Source organism: Lissotriton vulgaris, chromosome 5, assembly GCF_964263255.1.
Source record: "Lissotriton vulgaris chromosome 5, aLisVul1.2, whole genome shotgun sequence".
Classification (NCBI taxonomy): Eukaryota; Metazoa; Chordata; class Amphibia; order Caudata; family Salamandridae; genus Lissotriton; species Lissotriton vulgaris.
The window spans coordinates 1,039,107,397-1,039,127,186 of NC_141693.1; the positions used below are offsets into that span (position 1 = coordinate 1,039,107,397).

At 47.8% G+C, this 19,790-nt stretch overlaps 1 protein-coding gene across 2 annotated transcripts in view; it reads right to left on the reverse strand.

The window, feature by feature from the left end:
• LOC147711957 (lipolysis-stimulated lipoprotein receptor-like) overlaps positions 1-19,790 on the reverse strand; it is a 264,280-nt gene that overhangs the window by 197,153 nt on the left and 47,337 nt on the right. For both annotated transcript variants that reach the window (XM_086922671.1, XM_086922670.1), the window contains exon 2: positions 5,013-5,354. In XM_086922671.1, coding sequence (XP_086778797.1) covers positions 5,013-5,354 — 342 coding nt within the window. The remainder of the gene's footprint in view (positions 1-5,012; positions 5,355-19,790) is intronic.

The following is a 19,790-nucleotide window of genomic DNA, read 5'->3' on the forward strand; positions in this document are numbered from 1 at the left end:
GCTCGGAGACGAACGCTTTTGAGAGCATCGTGTCCAGGATCGCTCCCAAGAAGGATCTGGTCTGCAGAGGTGCAAACTGTGACTGACATTGATGGTCAACCCCAGGGACTGAAACACCTGCTGGCAAAGGCGAGTGTTCTGAATGAGCTGATGGTGGGATTGAGACTTTAGAAGGCAATCGTCCAAATATGGAAAGATTTGAACGCCTTGTAGATGCAGGTGAGCCACCACAGGGGCCAGTACCTTCGTGAACACACGAGGAGCTGATCGCAGCCCGAAGGGCAGTACTTTGAATTGAAAATGCATTGGCCCCACCTTGAAACGTAGGTACTGGCGATGTTGGATAATAGGGACATGAAAATATGCGTCTTGAAGGTCTATGGTGGTCATGAAATCCTTGCGGGATAGAAGACGCAGGATTTCCTGTAACGTCAGCATGCGGAACGATTGGGACTTTAAGAACTGGTTGAGAGCCCTCAGATCCAGAATGGGTCGCCAATCTCCGGTCTTCTTGAGTATGAGGAAGAATCGAGAGTAATACCCCTCTCCTCTTTGATGTTTCGGAACCACTTCGACTGCCCCTTTTGACACAAGAAGACTAACCTGACGTAAAAGCTCCTCGAGGTGTGGAGAAGGCGGGCCACGAGGTGGAGTACACTGAGGAATCTCTACAAACTCTAGGGTATGACCCCGTCACACAGTGTCCAAAACCCAGCGGTCCGAGGTGATCGAGGACCACTGAGAATAAAACAGAGATTCGACCTCCAACACTTTGATGGTGAGAAAAGTCATTGGCGCCTAGAGGTGGATCCCCGGTAAGAGGACTTTCCTCTGTAAGGCCTGGAGGACTGCTGGCGAGACTGCTGATTGGGCGTGTAACGTTGGCCGCTCTGATTGTATGAACGGTATTGCTGCCCACCTCGAACATTGGAAGAAGTGCCGCGTCCACCTCGAAAGGACTGCTTCTGAAATTGCAACGTGTCCAAAGACTTTGCCGCATCTGTGTCTTTTTTGATGGACTCCAGGGCATCATCAATATGGGATCTGAATAACGATTCCCCATCAAAGGGCATGTCCAGTATTCTGGATTGGACTTCCTGCCGGAAGGATGTGGACTTTAGCCAACCTTGTCGTCGGAGTGCAGCCGCACTTGCAAGCAGACGGAATCCTGCGTTAGCCACATCAACTGCACAGTCTATCATTTCTTCTGACGTTCTCTGGCCGTCTCGAAGGATCTGTAGAGCCTCAGCCTTGGAAGCATCAGGTATGAGTTCTATCAGATCTGAAATGTCTGACCACATCTGTCGGTCATAACGTCCCAAGATGGCTAAGGCATTGGCTGCCCGGACAGATGTGGAAGCCTTCGTTGAGAACTTGCGGCCAATAGCATCCAGACGTCGACCCTCCCTATCCGGAGGGGCGGTTATAGGAGCCGCTGGGTTCCGGGCTCGACGCTGTGCGGCCTGGGTGACTTCCGAGTCCGGCTTGGGGTAAGAAAGGAGGCAAGCCGGAGAGCCAATCGGGGCCTTGTACTTCTTCTCAAGGCGCGGTATCTGTGCAGGTAAGGAGTTTGGAGCAGTCATGAGCTTAATTCCTTCCTTTCAAACAAAATCGATGATAGGAATTGTGTGGGTCTGTTTATAAGGTTTGTCTTTAAAATCAAAAAGGAAACAGTCCTCCTCACGTTGTGATCTTAGTAATTTGAAGCGCAGAGCCGCTTTATCCATTAAGAGATGGAAACTGGCGATATCCACAGGAGGTGAATCTCCAGAGTTCCCTGGCTGAGGTGAGGGCGTCTGTGCCCGATAATCATCCCATTCCGCCATACCCTGGTCGCCTGCTTCATCCGAATTGTCTGGGACCTCTCCATCCTCGCGCTCAGGGACCGCCTCATCATCCGCATTCTGCGGATAAACCGTTGTATGGATCCCAATAGACGTCTGAACCTGAGACGAAGTTGTAGGTGGTAACACAGGCGGCCGAGAAGGTGGAGGCAGTGCTACGGTAGCTGGAGATGGTGCCGGTGTGCTCTGTTGCGTAGCTGGGAAATGGCGGTTGTAATCATCTAGCATATGCTGGAGATTTGAGATCAGAGTTAAAGGAATGGTAGCCATAGGGACTTGAACCAGCTGTTCCTCAGATTGAGACTGTTGATCACCGTCACCTTCGTCAGAATCAGAGTCCTGACACTTAATTATTAAGTCAGATGGACTGTGTGCCGCTCCAAGGGTATCCCCTTCATGTTCTGAGTAAGTTTCAGGCTCAGATGTAGTGGCAAACATTGGAGAAGGTGGTTGCAGCTCTGGGTCAGAGAGCTGGTGACACGGAGCCTTATCGTGACGTTGAGAAGAGTTTGACGTCTTCAAATGCACTAACGGCAACGAGGCAAAGGAAAGTGGTGCCACCGTCGACAGTGGCGTCGACGATACAGACTTACTCATCGACGAAGAAAGTTTTGGAGAAATCATCGTCTTCGGGGCCACTGTCAACGGTCGATCAGCTGTAGACGAGGCCGTCGACGAAGCAATCGTCGACGGAATGGTCGTCGACGCCAGTGGAACTTCCATAGACAGTCTTCGGCGACGAGGCTTTTGTCGTCGATGTCTTAGTCGACGAGTCCTTGGTCAACGGAATCTTCGTCGATGAGATCTTGGTCGACGGAATCGCCGTCGACGAAGATTTCTTGGAGACTTTAGTCGGCGAGGATTCTTTCTTCTTCGTCAACGAGGAAATGGGAATCGTCGACGGAACTGGCTTACAAGGCAGGGCAACCCTCGTCGACGTAGATGCTGACGACGAGATCGTCGTCGATGAAGAAAAAGCTGAGGTAATAGTCAGCGTCTTCGAGGATGCAGCAAATATCGTTCTCGTCGTCACGCTCGTCGACGCTCCCGTCGACGACGCAACTTTGAGAGGCGTGGAAACACCTCGAGAAGCAGCAGAAGACGCCTGAGAGCCAGGTCTCGTGGGCGTAAAAGTGGTAGGAGTAGCAGAAGACGCCCCAGGAGCCAGAGGCAAGGCCAACTTCATCTTTTTTAGGAAAGGAGATGGAACATCCTGTAAACTACCACGCTTGGATGCTGCTGAAGAAAGTCCTGAATAAAAACTTTCTGCGTCTGACAAGACTGAATCCTTGTCTTTTAAACGTTGAAGCCAAAGGAGAAGGCGGCCTTCTCTGTCCTTCAGAGTCTTAGTAGAAAAAGTTCTACAGAACTTGCAGCTGCTAGCCTCATGATCAGGATATAAACAGTATATACACTTCTGGTGGGGGTCCTTTTCAAAAAGGCGCAGCTTCCCACAACAAGAGCAAGGTCTAAATAAAGACTTCTTACTTGACATGTTGTGAAAAAACACTGGAACTAGATGAGTAGAGGTGAAAACTGAGCAGAGCTCAGGGAGACTCCCTTCACACGACGTGCGGTAGAAAATCTGAGGGCTTGAGCTTCTGAGGAGAAGGTTCTAGAGGGTGCCGACGCCTGATTGGCTGTAATTTGGACTAACATAATGACACTGTGTTGCAAGTTGTTTTTCTCTTTACCATGCATTCCTATGTAGGAATAGTTTTTTGAGGTTTCTATTAGGTTTCCTGTTCTTTATCTTGTATTATATTTACATATATATTATATATATTTATATTTGTTTAGCATTATTGCTATTTTATTTACCGTGGGACTCCCACTTCGACGACGGGGAATATTCAAACATGTGAATCTATGAAAGACACCCCTAATCCTGGAGAAATAGAATTAAACCACTTCTAACAGCACTGTTGAACTTTTAGTCAGAAGCACACAAACTGTTATTAGTCAGCGTCGACATTAGCTCAAAAACAAAATACTAAATATGGAAGGCAAAACAATACCACATAGATTAAAGGATGCAACATGTGATAATCTCCGAAAATGTAAAGTATTTACATTGGAACTAATGTAACTGTACATGAACATATTATTTCAATGCCTTAAGTGTAGCAAGGTATCAATGCTAAATTAAACCAAAGATGTTGATCCTAGTTTGTTTTCTAGTTTATTCATGTTCTTGCTCTATTATGTTGAACAGAATTTAAAATGTCAACATTGGAGAACATGTCGAGTATAAACAAGTTTATTAGTAGAGTTATACAAATTAACAAATTAGAAAATGGCAGTCGGGTTAAGTAAGCCAGGCATGCTACAGAGTTCCCTCCATCATATAACATGAATATCAAGTCTGGAGAGATTGAGCTGGTCCACAGGATACCATTATATCACATCTGATAACATACATAGGGGCTACTATGCAAGCTTTGCAGTAATTGCTATTACTATTAGTTGTTATAGCAGTTCTTAAAAAGTGGTCAGAGTATTCTTGGGGGCCCACGAGACCTACTCAGGGGGGTCAGCAACAGTTTTACAAAATGATTAAAATGTATTAAAATTAATAAAGTATCTACAAGTAAAGAAGCAAAGTTGAAAATGTTGAAATTCTCTACAAGTGATTGTGTACTAAATAAATCATTTTAATGTGCGAGAATTTTCTTGATATATACTTGTTTTGGTTTATCGTTTTGAGATTCAAATCATAGAAATGCTAAGGCCCGGGGTCCACGGCTTCCAATAACGATTCAGGGGGGGGATCCAGGGATTCCAGTAATGATTCAGTGGGGGCTCACAAGAGTCAAAATGATAACAACAGCTGCTCTACTAGGTTGATCAGCATTAAAAATGTTAACACTGGAGAACATGTGGAGTGTAAACAGGTTTCTTGGTAGTGTATTACAAATGAATAGAAATTAGAAAATGATCTTCTGATAAGTGAGATAGGCCGCTATAGCACTCCCCCCCCATCATGTAACATCGATATCAAGTCTAAAAAGATTCAGCTGGTCTAGAGGGACCCATTAATAGAACATCTGATTACACAGATTAGGGGTACTATGAAAGCATTGCATCTATCGTCCAACAGACAGGTTTCTCTCAATCTCTTAAATTACAATGGCAAAATAAAAAGCTTTTAAGAAAAAACATACATACTGTTTGTAATGGTGATTCTACGGCCTTGGTAGAAATCTCCCAGAGTGACAGCGGAGCCCTGTTTAGTAGCTACCACTCTGACAGTCCTTGTGCTGTCCTGGCACTCCACATAAGGATTATATCCTGGGCTGTTTGCCTGTAGTACACTGTTGATTTGAGTGTCTTGGCTGGTTGGATTTAAAGCATCTGTGAGCCGGCTCCTGCAGTAAGATTTATATTTCCAGATGACAACAGGAGGCTGAGTAGCAGAGGTTTGATAATTGCACTGTAAAGTGATTGGCTGGAATAAAATTACCACGTTGAATGCATTCGGAACTGTGACTTGTACTGCAGTGGAAGGATCTACAAGAAACACCAATAAATACAGATTATAAAGGGTTAAGCACCACAAAATCACAACAAATCATTATCTATGCTACTATAATAAAGGAAGAACTTTGCACCTTTGAGGCGGGTAAACTCGAGAACCACAGCGCCAATCCACACACCCGATACATCATTGTAATCGTCAGGGTGTGCAGATGGACATAGGCTATATAAATAAAATATATAAGTTATTTAAAAAATTGACGATAAAAAAAAAGTAGTCCCTTGCAAGTAGCGCCGGCCGCGACCTGCGTGGTGACATCAAGAGCGCGGGGAAGAGCGGCGTGCAGGAGCGGAAGAGGAGCGGCGGGCATGGCGCGGGGGAGGAGAAAGGACGAACGGCGGAATGGCGGTGAGGACCGGCAGAAAGGCAGGAGGAGCGGTAAGCGGCGAGGAGCGGCGGAGCAGTGAAATGAGGAGTGAGGGGGAGGAGCGGCGGCTGAGGTAAGGCTCCGGGTAGGCGGGGGTCGGGGCAGGCGGGGGACAGGGCGGGCAGGGGCCCGAGCTGCTTGACAATGTCAGAGCGGGCAGGGGGCCGGGCAGCTGCACAATGTCGGGGCGGGTGGAGGTCCGGGAAGCCTGATTGCTCCCGGACAAGGTCGGGACAGGCTGCTATAATATAAAGGAACATCTTAGGAATCTGATTGAATGTGTAGGAATTAAGAAAAATAATACGATCTTCCTTATGAAAATCCGTGCTACCGTTGCAAAACGTATGGAGAGCTTGGCTTTTAAATAATGTCAAGTTTCTAATATAAGTAATCTGAAAGTGAAAGAGGTGGCATACAACAAGTATTTTAGACAGTTCATCCAAGTTTGTCACAGAAAAGTTATACACGGAAAAAAATGCAATACTGGACTCAATTTTGATTATACAATTATATTACGGATTTGCAGAAGGGAATGACGCTGCAGTCAACATTACAGTGAGATGGTCCTTTACCTCAAGGTTTATGTAGCAGCCCGAATGCCATCCAATATAGGAGAAAGTTGACAGACATTCTACAAGTCACCATTTATTTAAATCACCAAAAAAGATGCAGTCAGCAGGGAAGCCTCTTTCAGAGGATAGAATGCATAGCTGGAGGGCGAGAAGGTTGGAATGGAGAAGCTAGGCCATGGAAGTGAAGGGGTAAAAAACATGCGAGTGCCGCAAACCCAAGAGTGCGTGCTGGGCAAGAATTAATAAAGTACCTGAGGCAGGTCACCAATTTCACCAGGGTTCTAATCCAATATATAAACTGCCATGGAAGCAAAGTCCCACATTGAGTCAACTTCAGTATTAGTGTTATTTATTTTTAGTTCTGGCTGAGTCAGCGCATGCGCTACTTTGCGAGACATTTTGTAAGCAGGTTTTAAAAGTGCTGCTAGCAAAGGCTTGGCTACCAGCTTGCTGTTACGCGCACGACGTGTACAGCTGCCATTTGCCACTCACCAGCCTGCTTTCACTTTTAAAGTTGTGTGCGCGATTGCGTGACTTTCAGATCCGCGCCAACCCGCCCCCCCCCTCTCTTCCTCAGTAACACTTTCAGCTTGAGCTTTTACTTTCGCGGCTGAATGCGCGCGCACACACGAGCGATCATCTTACTTTCGCGGTCAATGCTGGTTTGTTTAGCCTCAGCTTGCTCTCTGCCCCTACACCACCTGCCGGTAGGAGAACGGGTGACGTTTAAGGCCCTCTGTGTAGGGCATCGCATCCTCCATGGAAAAGGCCCTAAGTACCTGCACAGTCTCCTCAAACGTTACAAGCCTACTCGCCAGTTGAGATCTGGTGGCACGGGGCAGGTTCAGGTCCCTACGTTCAAAAGAGTGCGAATGGGTGGACGGTCCTTTAGAGTGCAGACCGCCATCCAGTGGAACAAACTGCCAATGAGATTGAGATTGGAGACATCAGAGCCCGCATTCCCAAGAGAGCTCAAAACAATTCTCTTCCCCAAAGACTCTACTTAGGCTGGATGTAAGCTAGAGCTGAAGCAGCAACAGTTCAATAGCGCAGGGACACACTTGCTAGTGTAACCAGGCACTTTACAAGCTGTATAAAATAAATAAATGTGTTTCCAGGTTGTTTGGCGGCCGCCGGGGCGGATTCTAATTTCTGCTTTTCAACGGGTAGTGTCTGACAACCCGTTGAGGTACATTCACCTACCCACCGACTCCTACACATACAAATGCCTTGCAATTTACCAGACACTTAAGCGTGGGCATATTTCAACAAGTGCTACATGGCGGCAGTCCGTCGCAAGGGAGCGCTTTGCAAAACAATTAAATAATTAAACTAGACTCTATGAGGAGTCTTAGGTTGGCGTCGACAACTGAAGCAACCGCACGTGGCCACATCGAATCTCACGGTGGTCTGCAGTCCGTGTCTTCAACTTTATTTGTGTCTAGGAACGGTGTAGGTGACAGAGGGACAGGGGCTCGGTCTATAGTGCAGAAAGTGTGAACCTGCAAAAGCGCCTTCCAGCTTCAGAAGTCAGGACCAGGTGCGAGCTGTGGGTCTGTCTGAGCAGCCAAAGGGACGCACACAGCGCACTTTGAAACGTATAGTATATTATGATAGGCAACCTGTATATCAGAAGTAGAATTTATTTGTGTGTTTATGTGAGCGCACACGTGTAGGTAGAGGGCGTTTTCAACACTAGTTTAGGTTACAAAACATGCTAACGAGAAGAACTGCAATTGTATTTGAAAATAAACCCAGTGAAAAAATGCGATGTCTCATTAAAGGCTGAAACACATTAATAAACATGTTTTCACAAAAATAAACCCAGTGAAAAAATGTGATGTCTCATTAAAGGCTGAAACACATCAATAAACATGTTTTCACAAAAACAAAAAGGAAAAAAAACTGTTAAGGTTTTACAAAAATCTTTATGCAACCCAAACAATTTGTTGGGTCAGTAACCTACATCCACACAGAACAATTCATAGTGTCATACCATGGGTTCCCAAGCTTTTACAGAAACGTGTTAGTATTTTAGTACCGATCTGTGATGTTATTGGTTTTAAATTACTGTGATTAAACTTCCTGGTACTTTTCAGAAGTCCGTTTTTTGCATTGTTGTGGCCTGGGCCCAATGTTTCCTTAATTCTATTTGCAAAGTTGTACTTCCAATGATTTTATTTTATTTGTGAGCAACAGTGGCTGAATATGCACATTGTTCTGGTAAACAGTATGTAAATGGACATTCATATAGCGCTTCTCATGCGTCTTCAAGCGCCTTTCTTCAATAAATGGGAATTCTTTTATGTGTTTTATAGACTGGTGTCTTTTTTTTTTGAAAGACCTTTATTGAGAATATTAACAAAGTGGTAAACACAGCTTATAGCCTACAACCCGCAAGGCCGGCCGCTTCATATACTTATGTTTCCAATACTGTTCGCATGTACACAGCCGTAAGGCCGACAACCCTGGGGTCCGGCGGCGTAGCAGCAAAGTGTCTCGCATGGCATACTCCATGCCGTGTTTTACAATTATTAGGTCTATCATTTTTATATTTTGCTGTTTCATGAACCATAACTCGTAACTAAGATCAAGATAAACATTCACACATATTGACACATACCATGTCTGCCTCTACCCACTGATTAGGTCCATTCATATACAGTGATGTAACTAAGAGCTATACCATAAGTATGATGTATCGTCATTTTTCTCACATGACCTATTCCACCCTCCCACTCCTTCTAGTCACCTTCTTCCTCGGAACTCAGATTACAGTCTTCCGGTAAGGGGGTCACACAACTCTCCTCTGTATACATTCCAAGCGGACCATACTTTATTCCATTTACGGGGGCAGGCCCTAAGCACATATACTGCCCTCTCCGTGTACATTAGTAAATCCATGTTCCTACTCCACATCGACGCCGCAGGCAAGTCTGGAGCGCCCCACTTCTGTGCAATATCTCTTTTAGCCACCATGACCGCTAAAGTGGCCCATATGAGGTCATACCTAGACAAATCGTTTGGTCCCCAAATATTTAAGAGGCATTTTCGCGGTTCCGGTATTAGGGAAATTTGAAGTGAAGTGTGAGATAGTGCGCATTACCTTTCGCAAAAACTCCATTATGCGTGGGCAATCCCAGAGTGTATGGAACAGTGTGCCTGGTGTCTTTTTAAGAGTGCATTCGTTCACTGAAGGTACTCCAACCATGATTGATCACATTTTACACCCTTAAATGCAGGTTTACTACCATTATTAAACATTCATGTGTCTACACATTTATGAGTTAATGTACGTTCCTTTGGGTGCAGAACTGAATTTGATAACGTTGCACGTGCAATTATGTCGACATAACATCTGGATACACAGAGGGAATAGGTTTGTGAGGATCGCGTCCGTTATCTTTTCGGTAGGTGCGACTTTGTTCACTGTGGTTATGGTAGTCACACTTTCTTTCTTCTTCATCCAGGTGAATCATTTTGCATGATTGTTAAAGTTCCGCGTGTTTAAATTTCTTTCAAGGCGCGCGAAAAATTTCAGATTTTTTATTTATTTGTTGATAGAGCATATTAGATATGCTAAAAATCAGTTATAAAACCTATTTTAAATCTTGATAAATTTTCGCCAAACTTGTGGTGCAGACTTAATATTTGCAGAATGCCATTAGAAATTTGATTTACTACGTCCAAAAAAATGTTACGTTATGAGGAGCATGCAATTTTAAAAATTGCTCACAAATTGCAATACGCTCTCAACACACACCTACGAATGTGTGTGACACCCACACACACAAAACATTAAAAAAAAAATCCCCCTAAAAAAAAATCGGAGGAACAAGGTTCCAGACTCTGTGTCTGCTCACATCCTGCGATTCTGGGCATACCACTTAACTTCCCGGGGCCTAAAAGATGATTGGGACCTTATGTAATTGCAACTTGTGCAAATCGATTTGCGCTTTATAAAATGGTGGGAAAAAAAACATTTTATTTTGGTGTTGACCTTGGAAAACCGTGGGTAGGAACTCCTTGTGCTCACCCTTACACTCACGATTTCTATGTATACTTCCTTCCACACAAACTGCTGCCTCAGCATTAACAAACTTGCACCTCTGAGCCTCAATCGTTCACGTATTGTGAAATGAGAGACATGTCCTAACACACCGAGGCACTTCGTAATGCTGACTACTTATGCTGTATGCACCAGTCTCTAAGCGCGCCCATATTGCGAGTGTAACTCATTTCATCGACATCGGAATGCTGATAGGCTGTGCAGGCCCCTCGAGAACAGAATCTGTGGGCTACAGGTTGCCCTCGACATTTCACCCCAATGACCCGTTGAGCGATACATTAGCTCATACCAGCAACCAGCGCACCTGTCTAACTTTCCCGTTGATACTTTTTCCTTCTGAGGTAATCCGTTTAGGTTTAAGCACGCTGGTGCAGTGCATAAACTATCTACTAAACTACTTCCAGTTTCAGCATATTTTAGCCTATGGTGGAATTACAAATTTCCAATGAAAATACTTTAATACATGACTGCACAAGTGCGAAAATGTACTGTACACAGCAATTTAAATTACCTCAAGGTGAAAAAGACAACAACATCAACTGTTGCATGGCTAAACACTTTTAAGGTACAAGGTTTAGCCATACAACAGCTGATGTTGTTGCACCAAGGATATTGTGCTGCATAACTAAATACTTATAAGGTCCCAAAAGCGAGACCTATTGGCTATGCCAGTGCTTGTTTTTTATAGTCATGCAGGTAATAAGAAAACCAAACTATTTCAGAGACAGACACACCCTCGACCATCCATAGTATGTATTGCTCTTCCGGTTGAACAATGGGTTCTCTAAAACCAGAGTATGGAGGAATTAACGAAGGAAAAAGTTCGTTAGGACCACATTTCCTAGCAATTAGGCCTGTTTGCCCTATTCTTTCTCCAGACCAGAATTAAGAACAGATAACCTTTTAGAGGAGACTTGAAGCTGGTTAGAGAAGGTCGTGTTCTAAATTATACTCGCCTAGTTAACTGCAAATGCTGCAGTAAGACTTGTGATAGCTGACTGGGAAGAGCCCCAGCAAAATACTGACAGAGCAGGAACCAATATTTGCCCTCTGCAAAACATTTACGACATAAGTGCAAGGCTGGGCAGCCAAACTGCTGTGACCTCACAGCTCGGAGGTCCTCTCCTCATGGTCTTTTTATGGCCTGGTTTGACAGCGCCATCGCCAGACAATTATGTGAGCATTACTACATAAAAGCTTAGGCTCCGCCTACACATTGGGGGCCAGGAGTACATGTTTTGATTGGGCAGAAGTTATGTGCTTTCGCAGAAAAAAGGGTGTTGCCCTCCACACAGCTGAGATCATTTTGTTCATTTATCCCGCTGCCCAAGCTTGATCTTTCAAGGCACACACAACACTGGAATGCTATTAAAGTTTCTTAGATAACTAAATATTTCATGTTTTTCTCTGGCAGCAGTACAGGAGGATGGCAGTCATTAATTCACACAGATTTTTGAGGTCTGGCTTGACAATGCAACTGTCACCTGACCTTTTAACCTACACCAATTTATTCTACATTTCTTTGCAGTGATGTAACAAAAGGTGTGCCCCCCATCCCTCCAGCAAAGTACCGGGGTTCCTTGCCCGTCCTCTACTTACCTCTTTTGCTGATGGGGGCCCCTTGAAGCTCATGGCACCCCTGCCCCGCGGGGGCTTATGTTGTGCCACTGGATCTTCGCTTCCACACAAATACATATCTATTTCCATGCTATTTACTTGAAATTACTTCAAATTATCGTACAAAATTTCTTTAAAGCCAGACCTACTGGCATGAGTGGAGGGCCAGGCCCGGGGCCAACACCTGCTGGACAAGTGGGAAATAACTGGGACGTGCACACAGGATAATAGTTAGCCGGAAAGACCCCGAGCGGTCTTCCGCCTTGTTTATTTATACCCCGGTGAGAGCCCGCCCCGGGGTATGTAGGGATGCGTGTGTGAGTTGCAACATTGTATGGAGAGCCCGTGTGGCTCTCTACATCCCTCCTTCTATTTAATCTGTTTTCCTTCTTTTACTCAGATCGATGCTTCTATGGAGATGTCCAAGCAAAGTCTCTTAGTCTTTGACTGGGCCTGGGGTTGGATCGCAGGCTGTACCTCTGACTCCGGGCAAACTGAGACACGGCAACCCCAGCCGGGGTTGTCTCTCTTGGCTCACCGTTCATGGCTGTACTTTGCTGGCTGGATTCGGCTGCGGTGTTCTGTGTTCTCACCCTGGGTGGGCTTTCTCCGTGATGCCTGGCCATCGGTGATCCTGGGACGGATGCCCCAAGCCCTGAAATTCCCTCTACTCCTGTCTCTTTGGTGGTTCTCTTGTCAACCACCGACACCTCGGGCTCGTAGGGTGTTCGAAATTTCCATCCCGGGTGTCGATCACGAACCACCACGGTGTCGCCTACTTGTAGTGTCAGCTCTTTGGCGCGGCGGGCCTCGCTTGCTTTCTGATTGGTGGCTCTCCTCCGAGCCTGAGTGTCTTCGTCATTTCTGTCTCCAGGCACCCAAGTGGTGCTGTGCGGCATTTGTCGATAGGCCCCTAGGAATTGATCTAGGGCCTCTTCAGTGTTGTCTCCGTTGTCCACAGCGATCCTCAGGGCTCGATTGAGTGTCCTCATGAGTCTTTCGACCTCCCTGTTCGCTTGGGGCCACAACGAGGTTATCTTCCGGTGTTTGATCTTGAGGCTCTCGAGATAGCTCTGGAATTCTCTGCCCTGGAAGGGTGGCCCGTTGTCTGATTTAATTTCGTCCGGAAGCCCCACCGTGGAAAAAATGCGATTTAGGGCTTTCTTGACGCTCGGGAAAGCCGTAGAGGATATTACTTCCACTACAGGAAATTTGAAGAACGAATCAACGAGTACGAGCGTGTGTCTTCCGTCTGGGAAGCTCCCGAAGTTGATGCTAAGACATGACCACAGGGCCTGGGGAGCATCTTCGGTGATCGCTGGTGCTGGGACACTGCCGGGGATGGTGCAGGCGTGGCACGAGCGAACCATCTCGTCCACCAGACTGTCCATCGTGGGGAACCAGACCTTGCTTCTGAGTCGGGCCTTTGTCTTAGCCATTCCCTGATGGCCCACGTGTGCCAGCGCTAGCATTCTCTGTTGCAGGCTTTCAGGTACTATGATTAGATGGCCTCTGAGGATAACCCCTTCACTTAGCTCGCTTCTGACTTGCCACAGCTGTTGGCGCATGTGTCTGACTTCTGGCCGAAGGCTTTGCGCCCCGTCTAGGAAGTGTGCCCAGCGGTTTCCGGCCAGGGCATAGCGCACTCTGGACATTGTTTCGTCCTTTGCAGTTGCTTCCCCGATCTCCCTCAGCATCATCGTTTCCGGGCAAGCTACTTGCGAGATCATGTGGACGAGCTCTTCCGCCCCCCCTCCATCTTCTTGTGGCGGGATTTTGCAGGCCTCCGGGTGTCGGGACAGGTAATCGGCTGGGTTATGTGCACCTGGTCGGAAGACAATCCGGAAGTTGTATCCTTGTAGTTGAACGGCCCACAGTTTTATCCGCGGGGGTGCTAGCCTGGATGACCCCGCAAACAGTGGCAATAGTGGCTTGTGATCTGTCACTACAGTGAATTCTTGGTCACACAGGTATAGGTGGAAATGCTGACATGCCCATTTTATAGCGTGAGTCCCAGGCTCTCCACACCACTGGAGTCAAGCTATCCAGGCTGATGAAGGCTGATAGCCAGAAACCGGTCCTTGGATGCTTGATTCCGGTCTGGGAAAAACATGGCTTGGTAGTTCAGACTGGACTGTTCTCATGAGGCACAGGGTCAGAGATGATTTGCGTATAGCCAGTGCCTAACCCAGGGTGGTGTGGAGTGCAAAAAAACGATGGATTTAGGCCCAGATCCTTGTACTGGGGTGAATGTATGACATTGTTCTACATTCTGTCCATCAACTGTGTTTTTTGCATTTTATAGCCAGCACCTCCCTCTCGATTTGGGCATATCTGGTTTCAATGTCCGATAGCGCTTTGCTTACGTAAGCTACTGGCTTCCATCCTTCCGCTCCGTGCTCTTGCAGGAGTACTGCACCTAGGCCCACTGGGCTGGCAACGACTATCAACTCTGTTTTACGAAGCGGCTGGAAGTAGGCCATTACTTGTGTGTCCAGGAGGTTGGCTTTGATGTCCTGAAAGGCTTTATTCGCTGACGCCGTCCATTCCCACTTGTGGTCTAGCCGCGTGAGAGCTCTCAATGGTTCTGCGAGATCTGCCAAGTTGGGGATGAACCAACCACAGTAGGTGGCCATGCCCAGGAAGCTGCGTACCTCGGTGGGGTTCCGTGGAGTGCCGGCTGCTTTGATCGCCTCCGCTTTCTTGGGGTCTACTTTCAGCCCTTCTCTGGTGAAAGTGTAACCGAAAAATTCAATGGACTCCTGGTAGAAGGAACATTTTGATCGGTGTAATGTCAGCCCACAGTCTACTAGTCTTTGAAGTGTTGCCCTTAGGTGCGCATGGTGTTCCTCTAGTGTCGCTGAGTACACCAGGATGTCATCACTGAGGTTGATGACTCAGTTCAGCCCGGACAACACCTTCCGTATGGCGTTTTCAAAAACTTCTGCAGCGGAGGACACACCGAAACTCAGCCGTCTGTAGCGACGTAGACCTACGTGGGTTGAGAAGGTAGTTATGTATCGACTTGCTGGCTCCAGTTCAAGTTGATGGTATCCCGAATTGAGGTCCAACTTAAAGAACCATTTTGCCCCGTTCAGGTCAGCCACTATGTCGTCCATGGTAGGGGTGATGTGCCTTTCCCTTTTGACTGAGACGTTGGGTAGCCTCATTTCTATGCATAGCCAGATCGCCCCTGGCTGTTTGGGCTTAGGCGCTACTACCAGCGGGGATACCCATGGCGTCGGGCCTGACACCTTTTCTACACTCCAAGGTCTTCCAGTTTCTGGAGCTCTTCTTCCACCTGTGGTCTCAGGTTGAATGGTACTAGTCTGTGTCGGAGGGCTACTGGTTTTACGGAGGTGTCGATGTAGAGTTTGAATCTTTTCCCCTTCAGTTTTCCTAGGCCTTGGAACAATGCTGGGAACTCTTTTAACAGGATGTCTGCATGTATCTGGTGTACCTGGTTCGCGAAGAATACGAGCCCGAGATCTTTCGCTGTGTGGCAGCTCAGCAGGGTACCTTTCTTTCCTTCGGTGATGTGGAATCGTGTTTCTGTCGAGTACTCACCGTTGATGACGGTCGTCTGTATGACTCCTCTCAGCGGTAGCGGCTTGGTGCCACCGTATGTATAGATCCTGGCGCTAGAAGGTGCCAGCGGAGGCTTGGGAGACATCTTGTCGTATTGGTCTGAGTCCATGACATTCACTGAGGCACCTGTGTCTATGAGGGCCTCGATCTTGGTGCTTTCTATGGAGACGGAGCACATGGGCGGCGGTCTCCTCTTGGTTGATGCTCTGCTGACATAGGATATCACGTATACTTCGTCGTCCTCGTCGTCTTCATATCGAGGTGGTCTCCCTTGCGCTTGACCATCTGGGGGGAGGTTGTTCCTGGTCGAGTGAGAGTTGTCGAAGACGTTCGGTCATCGACCTGGGCCTCTGGCCTGGTGGTCTGTATTTTCCTACTCGGCACACTGCAGCAAAATGATTCAGCCGACCACATTTTAAGCAGGTCTTGCCTTTCGCTTCGCACGTTGCTGTCGGCGGGTGATCTTCCCCACAGTATCCGCACTGGCTCCCTCGGGCAGCAGTGGCTCGTGGGCGGGTTGTCTGGGGTCTTCTCTGGATAGCATCTATTCTCTCCTTCTTGATTGGTGGTGTTCTGCTTGTGACTGGTGCAACCACCGGTGTATGTAGAGCGACCTCCATTTCTTCCGCCCTCGCATCAGAGAGTTTGTGTGACCTTGCCAGGATCAGTATTTCATCTAGGGAAATGCCAGGCTGTCGTAGAATGAGTTTCCTCAGTAGTTTTGATCGACAGCCTACTATCTACTATTTGGTCTCGGATTTCTTCCCTCTGGTTGGCAAACGGGCAAGTCTTGGCTAGTCGGCGTAGTCGGGCATAGAACATGTCCATTGATTGAGATTCGGTTTGCCACGCTCTTTTAAATTGGAATTTTTCGAAGTCGTTGTTGAGCTGGGTATCAAAGTGTGCGTCTAGTGGCGCTACCGCGGCGTCTTAGTCATGCTCAGGTCCGGTATTGGGAAGCGTTCCGAACAATTCGTAGATTTCAGGCCCCCATACAGGATGAGGAGCGACCTCTTGACAGTCCCATCTGTCTCCCGCGTGCCCTTGAAGTACAGGTTTAGCCTTCCGACCCACGCCTTCCATCGCGGTGCCGCTGTTGCAGGATCCGCCGCTTCACTGAACGGGGGAAATCGGTGCTGCGCCCGAGTGCATGTGGCCATGTGGCATCCGTGCGACTGCTCCGGCCTGGTTCTGGCCTTGCGGTGGTGGCGCGATTACTACTGCTGGCGGGGCGACCAATGCGGGTACATTCTGTGCGGCTCAGTCTTGGCCTGCACCTGGCGCTGTGAAAGACATGATACCGCCTTTTTTGCGGGCCTTCTGGCGCTTATCAGAGTGCTTCCTGCATTGAACTCTTGCACCCAGGTATTTGGATTGGCCAGTGCTTGGTGCCTGTGTGAAGCGGCTTGAAGGGTGGAAGGGCCGTGAGTGTCTGATGGCCTCTCTGTTCTTTGCTCTTGCCTGCGCTTGATGACTTGCAGACAGGGATTACAGAGTGTGGAGGGGGCGTGAAATACCCGAGGGCTCCTTTGCCTTTGCTCGTGCTTGGTGTGGCAGCTGTTCAGAGAGGCTGCGTAGATTTGATGCTTTCCAACGCTATCTGGGGTCCGTGGGAGCCGGGGGGGGGGGGGGGGGGGGGGGGGAGGAGCTAGCACACTGCGGCGTCGTAGGCAGGGGGTGCTCCGCACGCGTGTGAGATGAAACCAGCCTCGTCGCCACTCTGGAGGGCCAGGCCCGGAGCTAACACGTGCTGGACACGTGGCAAATAACTGGGACGTGCACACAGGATGATAGTTAGCCGGAAAGACCCCGAGCGGTCTTCCGCCTTGTTTATTTATACCCCGGTGCGAGCCCGCCCCGGGGTATGCAGGGATGCGTGTGTGAGTCGCAACATTGTATGGGAGAGCCCGTGTGGCTCTCTACAGCATGGTCAGTCCTTGCTGTTTCGATTAGCCTGGACGTCATTGGGGAATGCTGCAGTTTATACACTCCTCAGAGCGGGAAGTGATAAACATGTTTATTATTATCCAATACAAATAAATAATGAAAAACGAGAAATTTCGCTCCATAACATACTGGCAAGTAAATTGCTGCATTTGGTGAATAGAGAGACCTAATAATGTATGTATTTTAGTACAGTTCTCAGTTATTGTGCAGTGCTCAGTGTTACGTATAACCTTATTAGGCAAGACTGACAACTTTAATTGCAATGCCAAACATGTTTTGCATTAAGGACTACATATCAGTCACACCAAGTGTGTTGTGTGTGTAGTCTTTTGTAGCTTTAACATAATATACGCTAGGAGTATGATTCTCCCACTTCCGGAGGAATAATGGAATACACAAGGGACACATGAAAAGGTAATATGTATAACTTTCTAGCGGAACACTACGAGAAGTTGCATGACAAGAAATTATTCGTAAAGCCTAAATTTCATGCACCTAGAGCTGTGTTTATGTAGGCTGAATATCCCGACTTTTCTGTAAATTTTTTTGTGATGCAATATTTAATAGTAAATATAGTAGTGGGTTATAAGAAAAATACAATACAATAAGTACAGTACCATACAGTGCAATGTTTGCACTAAAAGGGAAGGGAGCAAAAAAATAGGAGGAGGGCGGGGTGGGAGAAGATCACAAAATTTGCACAACAAACAGTTACAATTATGAAACTCCTAGACCACGATGAGTAATAGCCCCAAGTGCCCAGCTGAGATTAACAACGCAAAGGAAAAGGAGGAGAGCCATCAGAAGAGGGCACACGCACTAAGGACGGGGGTGGTGGTGGTGGGGGGGAGGGGGGTAGAGAGAGGATGATGGGTGGTGGGGTACGGCCAAAAGAAGAGGGGACGGGGAAATGAGTCCTGTGCTACTGACTAGGAGCCATCAACAGGACTAGGAGGTGGAATCATGCAGATCCGCCAAACCTGGCAGGGCCCTTTGTGGATCAGGGTATGCCAGAAATGGGGGGGGGGGGGGGGGGAATAGACCGGGAAGACAAAGATTGAGGAAAGGGAGGGAGGGAGAAAAACAAGATCAAAGGGGGGGGCAAGGGAGAATATTAAGATGACAAAAAAGATGAGGAGGGAAAAGGAGAAGAGAAAGAAAAGAGGAATACGGCAGGGGGGGTGTGATGAAGACGAAAGGGAGGGGAGGGCTGGCATCCCTTTGGAGTCCAGCTGATGGCATTATCCGCATTCTGTGGTATGAGCTGCCAGATGCGTTAGGATTCGTCTCAGAGGACAGGAGCCCATGTCTGCCCAAACACTTCTGACTGGTCTTGCAGATTATAAATGACACGTTCATGGGTTACTGTCTACCACGGTCCATTCCTCCTTCGATGGAGACATAGGGGAGCGCCACTGGCGGCTGATACATATTTTGACAGTCTCCAGAGCTGTATGTCATGAAGGAGAATCAGAGTGGGGGAGGGTGACTTGAGCGTCTTTGATTTACCCAATGTAGTCCAGATAGCCTCCCAGAAGGGCTAAAGCGAAAGGTATTCACAGAGAATGTGCGCAAGGTTCCAGAGGGTGTCTGGGCATCGGCAGCAGTCGCATGTGGCAGCAAACTGGCCCTGTGCAGTTTCACTGGGGCTCAGTGTCACTCAAGCAGTGTCTTGAAGAGACAGAACCTCAGCCGTGCCTCTTGTTGCCCCTATCCAAAGCCTCCAGTGTGTCAGCCCAATCTTCCTCAAACGGGACTGCCATGTGATGCGGAGACTGTGGAGGAGAGGCTGTGAGATGGCGCGGACCACCAACATCACTCCCCTGAAACGACCACAAGTTCTGAAGTATGCCACCACAGGTGAGGTCTGTAGAGTCCAGGTCCTGGTCCCCAGACAGCACCACAGGCTATAAGTGCTGCTAAGCCTGGTGGGGCTGGAGTCCTAAGTCCTCACTTAGTTGTCTGAATGGTTTATGGCCGCTGTCGTCCAGGACATGATCCAGACAGTGGATGCATGGCACTCGCCACGGTTCCCAGTGGAAGGCCAATGCGTAAGCAATTATTATTATTATTATTATTATTATTATTATTATATTTCTTATATAGCGCCTGAATCGACCCCCGAAGGGGTATCTCCGCGCTTGCCTTGGGAGCCCGTCCTGGCTTTTCCCTGTGAGATAGCCCCTACAGGGCATCCCCAAGGTGAAAGCCAGGCATCCCGCCGCGGTGGGGCCGTTGTGGAGATTAA